This window comes from Lissotriton vulgaris, chromosome 8 (assembly GCF_964263255.1).
Source record: "Lissotriton vulgaris chromosome 8, aLisVul1.2, whole genome shotgun sequence".
Taxonomy (NCBI): domain Eukaryota; kingdom Metazoa; phylum Chordata; class Amphibia; order Caudata; family Salamandridae; genus Lissotriton; species Lissotriton vulgaris.
The window spans coordinates 480,079,968-480,093,391 of NC_141696.1; the positions used below are offsets into that span (position 1 = coordinate 480,079,968).

Sequence of the window (13,424 nt, forward strand, 5' to 3'; positions counted from 1 at the left end):
TGGAGTCAAGCTAGCCGGGCTGATGAGAGGTGTTACCTCGAAACCGGTCCGGTCCTCGGATGCTTGATTCCGTTCTGGGAAGGACATGGCTTTTGTAGTTCGGACTGGACTGTTCCCATGGGGCACAGGTTCAGAGCTGATTTGCATATCGCCATTGTCTAACCCGGGGTGGTGTGGAGTGCAAAAAAACGATGGATTAGGGCCCAGATCTTTGGACTGGGTTGAGTGTGTGACATTGATCCACATTCGGTCCATCACCTGTTGTGTTTGCATATTCCGCCCTAAGTGCGCTGGGGATGCCCAGACGTGGGTCCCAGGCACTCCACACCACTGGAGTCAAGCTAGCCGGGCTGATGAGAGGTGTTTCCTCGAAACCGGTCCGGTCCTCGGATGCTTGATTCCGTTCTGGGAAGGACATGGCTTTTGTAGTTCGGACTGGACTGTTCCCATGGGGCACAGGTTCAGAGCTGATTTGCATATCGCCATTGTCTAACCCGGGGTGGTGTGGAGTGCAAAAAAACGATGGATTAGGGCCCAGATCTTTGGACTGGGTTGAGTGTGTGACATTGATCCACATTCGGTCCATCACCTGTTGTGTTTGCACCTCCCATATTGAAAACACTCTTTTTGGGGGATGCTTTAAATCAGCTCGATGTTTACAATGTCGCTGTGTTTCGTTAGCAACGGTATAGATTACATTGTGTACATTTTTCTTTGCGAGTCAGTGTGACTACTCTACTGACCGTCTAAAACATTTTGCAGTGCGTTGCACATAGACAAACAGCCTTTGCATTGTTAAAATGACCACAACATGCTTCGCTCTTAAAAACCCTTTCAACTTTATTAAGCAGTAAAAATAGCTTTTATGTTCTCTTGAGTCAGGAAGCAGAACTGGAGGCATTACTTACCCCTAGAAGCCACACAAGCATGGGGGTGATACTCCAAAACAGCTCCCACTGACTTTCTTTCAGTGACAGAAATGCTGGAAGTCATTGCAGAGCGGTGTGTTTGTCAGGACAGTGTGTATGGTGAGAATGTGTGCAGGGGCGGCTCCTCCGCAATGGCGGAGGAGCATCGCCTCACCGGCTCAGAGCCAGCAGCTGAAAAATAAAGCAATATTTTATCATTGTTTAATTTTCACCTGCTGGCTCAGCCACCGTGTGCAGGAAGGGGCAGGGCTGGGGCCATGGGAGGGGGCAGGAGGACTGGTTGGTGCACTTCTAAATGTGCATGTGTGTTTGGCCCTCCGTCTTAGATTTCTCCAACCCAGCAGTATTGCACAGCCAGGTTGGAGAAACAGCACAGACTCCCTGTTCCTGAGTGAACATTAAACCAGCCCGCTCAAGCCAATCCCCATGCTGCTCTCATAACAAGAGAGCAGCACGGGGATTGCACAGGGAGTCTGTTATGCTGTCCTATTGTCTGCTGGGACCAGGAATCACAGGAAGACCGAGGCGTGAGGCAGCCATCAGCTTAAGGTAAGTCTCCTCTTTTTTTATTATCAAACCTACCCCCTGCGCTCCCACCCCGCACTCCCCCTACCACGCTCTCCCACACCCCTTCCCCCTCCCCACCACTTTTTGTTTGTGACGGCCGTCCCTGATGTGTAACACAGCAGCATTCCGAGCAGACACTTCCATCTTGGCTACCTGGGTATAAATTCCCTCGTGGTCCATAGTCAGATGTTAGGTAGTTGTGATAGTTGGTTCAGCCAGGACCGTGCTCCATTGAGCTCATATTTACCTGCCAATAGCAATTGCTTTGCTATGGACTTGTATTGAAGAAAATTTGAAATACAGAGACATATTCAGAAAGCCATCTTGTACTTTGAAAAATGTGCTGAACATTTTTATAATTCATCTAATACTGGAAGTTTTTACATTTCCTAAGGGTTATTCCATGACGGTACAGGAAAGATTCTTGATGTGCACTTTGTGGCTCATGTAATGTATGAATATCAAGTACAAGGTTTTACATTCTAGTACCAACAAATAAATTGCCAAGACTAGGGAACAGCAGACTATTAACTTTGTTGGGTACCTTCCAGTTTTGCAAGAGTCAACTAGAAACTATATCTTATCTTCCACAGGGAATGCATAGTGACTGAGTTTGGGGTAGACACTCACGTAGTAAGCAGAAGTGTTAATGAATTTATATTTAAGGTACTTATTATTTGTGAGTTTAGTATTAAGAAGTTACAAAGTTCTACTTCAAAATAAAGAAAGTTGGTTACGCTAAGGTCTATCGATTTACTAATACAGTAAAGGATACAACCTACCTTGACAAGCAGCCGTGGCCCGTGCAGGTAAGAGTGGTAGGGCAGTGGGGCCGTCTGGGGAGGAATTTCAATTTACTATGACGAGGCAAAATTAATTCATAATTAATTTTCCCTTGTCATCGTCTTTCGAAATCCCCAACCCCCCACCCCACCCCACCTGGTCGGGAAACAACCTTTACAGCGCAACTTTTACACCGCACTACCATTACAACGAAACTTTTACAACGCAACATCCATTACAATGCATGCATTTACAACGCAACCATTACAACGCATGACACTACAACGCACACCACTACAACGCATGCCATTACAACGCAGTCATTACAATGCATACCATTACAACGCATAGCATTACAACACATAGTACCCTTACACTATCCAACACATACCCTACTGTTGCACCCCCTGGAGTTAGAATAGTAATTTTTACCCCTACACTATCCAACACTTACCCTACTGTTGCACCCCCTGGAGTTAGAATAGTAATTTCTACCCCTACACTATCCAATACTTACCTTACATGCAATGTAATGTTATGCGTTGTAATGGTATGCGTTGTAAATGTAGTATGCGTTGTAGTGGAATGTGTTGTAAAGGTAGTTTCAAAGAATTAGTTGTAATGGCATGTGTTGTAATGGTATGCGTTGTAATGGATGTTGCGGTGTAAAAATTGCGTTGTAAAGGTAGGCATTGTAAAAGTATGCGTTGTAACGTCATACACCCCACCTGGCCCCGCCACTCTTACCTGCACAGGCCAGGGCTGATAACAAGGTATTTCTTTGCTGGTAGATATCTGCCACAGTCTGCAGTCATCCTTGATCAGGAGAAGTGACAAGTCAAAGTGATGGAATATAGTGTCCCTCTTTTCTTTCTTATCCCTTCCCTCTTTCACCTTTTCTATCCCTGGCCCTTATATTCCTGTGTGTGTGGTCATTGGTGGAGGCAGTGAGAGACAGAAGAGTCATCATTCCCATTGGATTCCACGAACAAGGTTAGTGCATCCTGACATCCTGCTGGTTGCAAAAGAAAGATGTTTGTACTATAGTGATTAAAGTAACCAACATTGCTATTCACAATGACTTCACGGTAAAGAGTTCTCTTTAAGATCTTATCAATGCTTCCCTCTTTCATGCTAACAGTGCAAGGGCACTATTCTTAACTCAAAGAAAACTGTGATTTCTGCTTCCATTTACAACAGTTTCACAAAATGTTCCAAAACATATTCCACACCGTCAAATAAATCTCTTACTGATCTTTAAATAAAGAGCTATTAAAACCTTTATTTTTTTTAAAGGATTTGTAAAAAATCATTTGGTTCCACATCATAATATTGGCGGTCTATAAAAAACTGTACGTTTGGTGAATAGCTACAAGTTTGCCCCTTCTATGTTTTGTATCTGTAGACAGCCTTTCCTTTACGTGCCATACATTATGGGGTGCACTGAGCTTGGCAGAAGCATGAGCTATAGTGTGCATTGTGTATTGCACAACACAGCTGGCAAATTTCTGGGCTTTGAGGGGCAGATTTACAATTACTGGCGCATCCCTGCATATCGACAGGGATGCACCAGTAATTGTACGCCGCAGCTCCGCCACCCATGATGCGCCGCATTTACAATGCGGCGCACCATGGGGCAAAAAAGTGACGCATTGCTGGAGTTGCGTCGCAAGCGTGACGCAGCTCCAGCAATGATCAGGGGGGCCCTATGTGCACAATGCTGCGTCAATCCTTACGCCTGCTTCAAGCAGGCGCAGGGTTTTGACGCAGCATGGGCCCAAAAGTGGCTGAGTGAAATCTTGTAGATTTCACTCAGTCACTTTTGGGAGGCGTTCCTGCGCCGGAACGCCTTCCCCTGCGATGGTACGCCTCTTCTGACACAGGGCTTTACAACGTGACGCATCTGGGAGATGCGTCACGTTGAAAATACCCCGCACCATGGCGCATCTTTTGCGCCGCTGCTGGGTCACAAAAGTGACGCAACAGCGGCGTAAAAGCGGCGCAAGGGGCTTGTAAATCTGCTCCTTAGTTTTGTCCTCATTGAACCATAACTAACATTTCACTGTGTTTCATTCGATTTTGTGATGCACTGCATTTACCTGCCATGTACCCATTCTGTGCTGTGATTGGCCTCAGCCTTGCCCCGCGCCCAATCCCATTCAGCCCTGCACAGCGGGAGTTGGACACAGGGCCACACCTCGCGCTGGGCTTAATTTAGTAACTGTCAAATGTCACGCTGAGTCATGAAACAGCACCCAAATTATTTATGAATTACATTTTGATTGCCTTTCAATTATCTTTGCCCCTCCCCAGTGGATCAGCTTCAAACGTGACATAACCAACAGAAAGCTAAATGTCTGCCAAATTTCAAGCAGATTTAGCCAAAGGTGCCAAACGTATTAGCAATGGAAGACTTAGTTTAGCCGCTTGTAAAACAGCCCTACATGATGAAGCTGCATGAGAAACTAAGAACAGGATTAACATGTTTCTGCCAAATTTCATGGATATCTATCAAACTGTGCCAAAGTTATCAGTAAATCAAAAATGTTTTGATCCCGTTAACTCTGTACCTTGCTCGGTGGATCAGCACAACTTGCAAAATTCCCCTAACATTTGGTGCAGATGTAGCAAACTGAGCTAGCATTTTAAGCAAATAAAAAGGTAATTCCCGTCTTCCTTACCAGGTTTATTAGTAAGTGATCTACCATCCTTTCTTTTTAATTCCTTCCCTGCCGCTATGGATCTGCAATAATCTGAAACTACCAAGAGTAGTGTGAAAATATTAAATGTCTGCCAAATTTTATATATATTTGTAAAACGAAGCAAATTAGCAAATGGATTTTCAACTGGCAAGATGTCCAAAAGTGACCCTTTCAATCGTTTACAGCATCTTTTAATAACACCAATATCTCAAACAACTAATGAGTGGATTTTCAACAAATCATAAAAAATATGCTTCCAGAGTAAAGTACTACTTTCATGTCAAGTTTGGTGTTAATCCGTTAAGTACTTTCTGCTGTAGCTGTGATCAAAAATTCCTATAGGAACTTAAATGGGAAAACCTACCTTTATTGACCCCCCCTTACCTTTATTCACCTTGGAGGCAGTGCACGAAAGTGGCATGTCAGAACTTAGCTACACATGCTAAGCAATTGCCAAATATAGTGTAGCTCTGTCCATGGGCATCAAATGTTATGGGCAAATCAAAACATGCCTTTTCAATAGAATGTGTAGCTGAAGCATAACTACAGAGCGAGACTGTGTAGTATCTATCTATCTATCTATCTATCTATCTATCTATCTATCTATCTATATTTCTTTTATCTATCTATCTATCTATCTATCTATCTATCTATCTATCTATCTATCTATCTATCTATCTATCTATCTATCTATCTATCTGTCTGTCTATCTATCTATCTATCTATCTATCTATCTATCTATCTATCTATCTATCTATCTGTCTATCTATCTATCTATCTATCTATCTATCTACCTTTCTATCTATCTATCTATCTATCTATCTATCTATCTATCTATCTATATATCTATCTATCTATCTATCTATCTATCTATCTATCTATCTATCTATCTATCTATCTATCTATCTATCTATCTATCTATCTGTCTGTCTGTCTGTCTGTCTGTCTGTCTGTCTGTCTGTCTGATTGTCTGTCTGTCTATCTATCTATTAATTTGTTTAGAGGCACAAGGGTCATGAATCATGTAGGTCCTACACTTCTTCAGCAGTGTTAAGAGTAGTATCAATGTTGTGGCTAGCCAATCAGATCATCTCAGTACCGTGCTACCAGTACCATGGTACCGAAATGGCTCATAAGATTAAAAAAAAAACTCCCTCAACTATTCAGCTCAGTGTGTATTTTTAATTTTGGTACATCAGATGTCGCACGGGACCAACAGCTAAAATATCTCTAACTTTTCCTGAGAGTTAACCCCTTGCATGCCTAACCCAAGCTCCTCTTTAAATTCTTATTATCAAAAACAGCTGAACGGATTTACACCAAATCACAAAAAACATGCTTTCTGAGCAAGGTTCTAACTGGATGGACACCTGCAACAATAGAAACCACCTTAAAATGTTTCAATAGAGAAATCATTGATATTTAGACTAAGGTCTCTCTTCCTTAGTCTGGAGTAAGGGTACCAAATTGTCATGATAACTGTGCTGTTTGAAATGCTGTAAGACCAATATGGTCTCTATCTCCTTCTTCTTTATCTCCTCTCTCTCCTCGCTATTATTGGTTTCTCTCACCTTTGTCCTAATTCTTCTCCTACTTATTAAGTTATTATCGAACTATGATGTATAAATAAAACTGGAAGCGTGTTATCGTAGAAAACCCTATTTTGATAGGCAGCACTGTTTCTATACTTGGAGGATTGTTTGCCTAGCCAGCTGAAGTGCTTCCTATGGTCACCCCCACTTTTTGCTGTGATTCTCTGGTTTTTCGGCTTTAGTGTGGCTGTGGGCCTGCTAATCAGACCCACAGCCCAGCTGTTCTCTCTCTAAATTAATATCAAGTACTTTAGGTACATACCTAATTAGGAATTGGGTCACCTTTGTGAGGCCCTGTATAGTGTACCATAGGTACCCAAGGCATAGGTGCATCCAAGGCCTACCAGGGGCTGCAGCATGTATTATGCCACCCCTGGCTGGCCATCCAAACTGACACCACAGGCTGATCACTCAGCTTGGGCAAGGTGGTGTGATCACCCCTTGCTTAGATATAGTAGACCTATATCTACTCTTATATATAGACACATATATACCTATAAGCCACTCCTATCAGGCCTTGACAATCCTGAAGGCAGAGTGCTTGGTTTTATGTGAGAGGGTGCTCTAGCATGAGCTGAGCCCTTCTGCAGCTTTCGGAACCATCTCCTTATAGCTGTATATTTTTTCTAGAAGAATCAAGATTAAGGGACAGCGTGTCACTGTGATCAATCCAACGGTTCACATACTGGACGCACCAGTTTCTATCGCCCGGAAGAAGTCCCCAGGAGGGACGAAACGCGTTGGGTGTACTGTCCATTGAATAAAGAAACCAAAATTAAGGAACATCTCTTATGTTCTTATTTAAATTGGAAATTTATTTTTGCCTTTGACATTTGTGTGGTGCACCTGTGCTTTTTGTATACTGTTATGTTCCTTTGGAACTAGCACTGTCTTGGTGGGTGCCAATCGGTGTGCACACATATCCCCGCTCTTGATCTAAGGGGTATTCTACGAATGGAGTTATTATAGGTTAGGTGCTGCTCTTGAGAAGGTTCCACTATCTTCTTGTTTTCAACATCTCCTTTTAGCTGTTCTATGATATAGCCATACCATATACTCTTAAGTGCATTATAATCCTCACAATTAATGCTAACAACTTTGGTTTGGCTTTATCAAAACATGTTGTGTAAGGTGTCAAACACTTTGGAATACTGCCCCCCGCAAGTCCTGGCGGCGGGGGTAGCATTACACCCTTCTAGAGGGAGAAGACATGTAGTTACTGCTTTACCCAGTTAAAGTTAAACAGAGCCTCAGCATCACAAAATGGATGCTGGTGCCACAGACACGAGTCTGACCTCCTGCTGCTGGATGAAACTCTGGCAAGGGAGGCCTGGACAATAGGTTTCCTGTTAGGGGAGGTGCTAGCACCTCCCCAGACAGCCTGTAGTGTATTGGGGCAGGGTGGGTTGAATGGAAAGATGCTTTTCCAGACACTGCCTGGGGCACACAAAGTGCTCCATGCATAGCCCTGTTCAAACCAGTTGCTGGGGCACTCCAGCCCCGTTCTGGCGCAAAACTGGACAAAGGGAAAGGGGTGTAACCACCCCCTTCTCAGGGTCCACGCATAGGAGGGACATAGCAGGTAATCCAGCCCCTAAAATCAGTATAAAGATAGGAGCTGTGTCTAGAGACTTTAGATTAATCCTGGAAGAAACTTTGATATGAACTCTTGGACCTTCGACGTTCTATATCGACTAGAAGACTGAAGACATCTCCATTGTGGTCAAGGAGTGACCACCCTGTGCAAACAGGCACTACCAGTAACTTGCCAGTTTGCTTTGTCCACGCTCCTATGGGAACCCGAAGACCCAGCTACTCAGGAACTGGACTTCCAGACTTCTCCGACTCCAACCCACATCCACAGCAAAGCTGAGACCCGTGGCGGACACGAGAGACGTAGGACCGGACACCCTGGACATCCTGCACTTTGCTAACAGTGCAACTACTGAGGCACCCTCGAAGTTGTGCATTGGGGTTTGAGAAGCCCCAGACCCGAGCGCCATTTGCACCAAAGCTCAGCCCTCCACACTCCATGAGTGCCGCGTGGGGCCTGCTCCTGCATTTCAGCTTGACGGGTCTTCCCGGTTGCTAGCCCGTTGGCTCATGAGCCCTCTGAAGATGAACCTCTAACACTAAACTGCTTTCCTGCTTGCTCCAGGCTTGCTTCAGCTTCCCTCCAAAGGAGAAGCTCCCCAGACCTTGCTGGTTTGACTCAAAGCCCATCTTCACTTCCTGCGTGGATTGCGGTTACCAAGGCTTGTTGGGTCCAGTCCGGATACTGACACCGTACTCAACTATATCCTACACGAAACAGCTGGAATACAGCTCCTGGTTGTCGTCAACGCCTCCTGGTCCTCGTGGCTGCAGAGACAAGCTTCACCTCTTCACCTGAATCAACTCGTCATCCCCTGGTTCCTTCCTGGTCACTGGCTAGTGACCCAGACTCTGTCCCCTCTGATTTCAGGTTCTTCCCATCTCTGATCCACCCTTGGATCCACCTGGTCACTTTTCCTCTGGTCGCCTGCAGCACTTCTTCGCAGATCTCCATTGAAAACATCTACGAAACCCGACCCGAAAAGACACCTATGCACCCGGCTTCCCTGGGTGAGGTAACTCAATTACTCCGGTGCTCCCGTGGGTGTTGACTCTTGAAGTGTCCTAGTTCAAAGGGGTTTTACCTTAGTCCATCCGGAAGTGTCTTAAAACTGCAACTTTGTAACTTCTACGTTCTCCATTGTAAGTCAATGGTAACTTGCGACTGTGTTTAGACACTGTACGCGTCTCCCGTAGGTCTCCTACTTCCTAACCTTTGGTTGTCTAGTGTAGCCCCAGCGATTCCCTAGGCCCTAGGCCTACTCCCTATTCCTGAAGTGGTTCTTATACCACTTACTTAGTATATGGTTTGTAAGGCCCCTAGAGCAGAACTGTGTTTGTGCAACTTATAGTATGCTTAATGAGTAACTTGTGATGTATTTCGATCTCTGACCTCATAAAGAGTTCAGAGGGGTTGTGTTAGAAATAAATACATATATATTTGATATATATATATTGTGTGGTGTCCTTTCATTTGGTACTCAAGGGATTATAATTGGTAAAACAGCTGTCTTCACATGCTCTCTGAGGTTTTAGCCTAAGACTGCTGGTCCATGCTACCACTAGGATAGCTTGTCTATAAGGTTGACTTTACAACCACCATCAATAAGGGTCGTTTAGACTGGTGTAAGGTGCCCACTAGAATAGTGGACATCATATGCCAGGCTAACTTCTCACAGTCAACACAAAGAAAGAGGGGAGATCCATCAAGGCCGCAAAAGGTACTTACATTCAGGGAAAAGTGTGAAATGTGTGAGGGAACTACATTTTATTTCTTTTCAGTGTTTTGCTAATTTTATTTCTTCACTGTTTGTCATTAGAGGTTCTATTCTCCATGGCAGAGGTTCAGAGTGGCTCTTCCTGTTACTTTTGTTATTACATGTTCTATTCCCAGAGATTCCAGTCTAAGCCTTTCTCCTTGACTTTGTACTAGATTTCCGATTTATGTAATGATCAGAGTCAAGATCATAGCTGGTTGGGAACGAGTATTTAACTATATTATGCAGGGCATTAAGATTGCAAGTAACCATTCAGTTATCAGAACTGCAGTGCTCCTAGTCTTTATTAGTGTTACTGGCTCTATAAGCTTTAAAATGCTTAATTTACTAAACGTTTCTCTACAAATGTGACCTCTGAGAGTAACTAAACAGTGTTTCATGAAAGGGCACGCCCCGGGAATGTGGGCCACTTTTTTTTGGCAGTGCCCGGGCCAAATTGTGATCACAATCTGACCCTGCCCCCCAGCCTCACAAGGGGGCAGCAAGACATCCCCACCTCAGGCAAAGTGCGAGAGGATAAGGTAGTCACAGACACTGCAACCGAACCAGGAGGAGACGCCCATCGACAGGCAGGTCCACCCAGCAGGGATGGGCCCCAGCAGGGTGACAGCAGGCAGGAAGGAGAGGGCAGCAGGGATGCGCCCCCCAGGCAGTCGAAGCTGCAACGATCAGGAGACCAGAAGCCAGCTGCGTTATGGGAGGAAAGCACATTTGTGATGACGAAGCCCCCCGATAGTCACACACATGAGGGGGTTCCACCCATAAGTGATGTGCGCCATCAGCGCCCTCTCAAGTCGAGCAAGAATCTGGGGTGGCAGGCGCTATGCAGTATCAAAAGTGTTACGAACAACACAAGTCACGAGAAGCAGCATTAACCCCCAGATGCATCAAGCATCCATTTTGTGATTCCTTAGTAGCGAAAAATAACGATTCGCTAATAAGGAATAGCAAAATGCTAAGGAAGAAGAACTCGCTTAAAGAATAGCGATTTCTTAAAATTCCTTAATTGCGACTCGCAAATTGCGAGTCGCAATTAAGGAATACCTCTCCATTCATTCCTATGGGCCTAGAGGCCCATAGGAATGAATGGGAAGACAATCTCAATTTGCGGTTCTCAATTAGAGAATCGCAAATTGAGATTGCAATTTCAAGGGTGCCAGGGTGTCAAAAGGACAACCTGTAGCACTTCTGAAATCTGCATATGGGTACATCTTGCACACACACATGGCCTAAGTGCATGTTTGTGTGTAAAATAGAACTTTGAAAAATGCACTTTAGTGCATTTTTCAAAGTTTTTGCAAATTACCATGAAGTTCAACTTCATGGTAATTTGCAACCCCTATTAGCGAAATCGCAATTTCTTTTTACTGTAATGCATTGCATTTAAGGAATCTCAATTTGATATTCCTTAAATGCAAGTAATTGCTATTTTGGGATTTATTAAAGTGCGATTTTTGCATTTGTGATGATGCATCCCAAATGCAAAAATACCGGTCACAAAGGGGCAGATTCTGAGAATCTTCCCCTTTGCGAGCGGATTTCAGCTTGATGCATCTGTGCCTAGGTCTGCTGTACAGAAAACATCATACATAGCGACAATAAAAGATTGATAAAAAAGGATTTCATGAATGCAAGTCAGTGTTTAATGAAGTTCAAAGGATATCGTCCGCCATCTGGGGGGTCACACTATGCAGCGTGGCGGAACAAAGCCTGAGTGGTTAGGATGTTGAGGAGCCGTCGTCACTGATGGACCTAGAACCATTGCCCTCTGAGTTGGAGGGATGGGTTCAGACTTGAAACGTTACAGCCACCTGCAGTGGCTGTCTCTGTATAATCTGCTCCCGGTCGGGTGAATGCGGCGTCAGGGAAACGTATGCTGAACGGCTGCCCGCCAGTGGCACCATCCATCTAGGGTGACCAACCGTCCGTAAATTTCACGGACAGTCCGTAATTTTGGCTGTCTGTCCGTTGTCCGTGAAGGATTCTTTAACGGACGCCATTTGTCCGTAATTTTAACCGGGCACAGCTTGCCCCCACCTCCCTTCTTGACTCTGATGCTGTATGAAAGCTCAGACCCCCAGCAGCATTGAAGCGTCACAGCGGGATGGCAACCCTCACACCTCCAGCCCTTGATGAGCTGTTAAGAGGGGCTTGAAGGTGACTGAGAGGGAGGGGCTGCAGGTTCAGGAGCAGGGGGCATCCATTCACATGCAAACAGCCCTGAATTCGTCTTGTATCTGCTATTTAGAGGGGGGGCTCACACATTCCATTTCTACCCAGGGCCCCAAACATCCTAGACTAGGCCAGATTACACCCCTGATTACAGCGAGGCAGCACCTGCTTCTCTTCACCGAGCTTAATTACTGTCACTAATTTGTAAGCAAACCTCTGTTCTTCAAACATGCATAATGTAATACAATAAAGAAATGGCACAATCGCACCCACACTGATTAACAAAGTATGGAGGACAATCAGTTCTCTTAGAGTAAGTATCTCCTGTAAGTACTGTATATCACAGTGGGGGATGGCATTTTGGACAGAGAGCCTGTCTTCTCGTTGTCTTGGGCAGGAGGGGGCGAGAAGTCCAAGATGATACTAGAATACTGCATGCCCACCCCTGTGCCCACCCTGGTGGATCACGTTCCCTCTCCTGTGATGACTCCTGCTCCTGTCCCCCCATGTGGTGGCTCCAGTCCACCCCCGCCCTGGGTGGCTTCTGTCCCAGTCCTGGAACGGCGCCTGCAGCGAGGGTGAAGTTCTTGATGGGCCTCTTCTCAAAGGGGCTCAGCTCAAAATTAATATGGAAAGGTGGGCGAGTAAGTAAGTAAAGGGATGTGTGAATGGCTGGATGAATTAGTGAAAGGGTGAATGGATGAATGAAAGATTGAATAAATGGATAATGAGAGAGGATAGATGGATTGATGAGTGAGGGGAAGGATGGAGAGAAAATGTAAATAGCTGGATGTATGGGTGGAAGGGTAGCTGGATGATTGATGAGGGGAAAGATGGACGAGGGGAAGGATGATGGATGGAGGGGAAGGATGGATGGATGGATGAAGGGAAGGATAAATGGATGGGATGGATGGATGGGTGAGGGAAAGGATGGATGAAAGGAAGGATGGATGAAAGGAAGGATGGATGAGGGGAAGGATGATGGATGGAGGGGAAGGATGGATGGATGAGGGGAAGGATGGATGGATGAGGGGAAGGATGGATGGAGGGGAAGGATGGATGGATGAGGGGCAGGATAAATGGATGGGATGGATGGGTGAAGGGAAGGATGGATGAAAGGAAGGATGGATGAAAGGAAGGATGGATGAAAGGAAGGATGGATGAGGGGAAGGATGATGGATGGATGGATGGAGGGGAAGGATGGAGGGGAAGGATGGATGGATGAGGGGCAGGATAAATGGATGGGATGGATGGATGGGTGAGGGGAAGGATGATGGATGAGGAGAAGGATGGATGGATGGATGGATG

At 45.2% G+C, this 13,424-nt stretch overlaps 1 protein-coding gene across 2 annotated transcripts in view; it reads left to right on the forward strand.

Annotated features, from left to right (window-relative positions):
* The first annotated feature begins 1,295 nt into the window (after positions 1-1,295).
* The window catches only part of EDAR (ectodysplasin A receptor), a 494,038-nt gene continuing 481,909 nt past the window's right edge, over positions 1,296-13,424 (forward strand). For both annotated transcript variants that reach the window (XM_086934280.1, XM_086934281.1), the window contains exons 1-2: positions 1,296-1,478; positions 3,228-3,272. In XM_086934280.1, the coding sequence (XP_086790406.1) occupies positions 1,408-1,478; positions 3,228-3,272 (116 nt within the window). In that variant the 5' untranslated portion in view covers positions 1,296-1,407. The remainder of the gene's footprint in view (positions 1,479-3,227; positions 3,273-13,424) is intronic.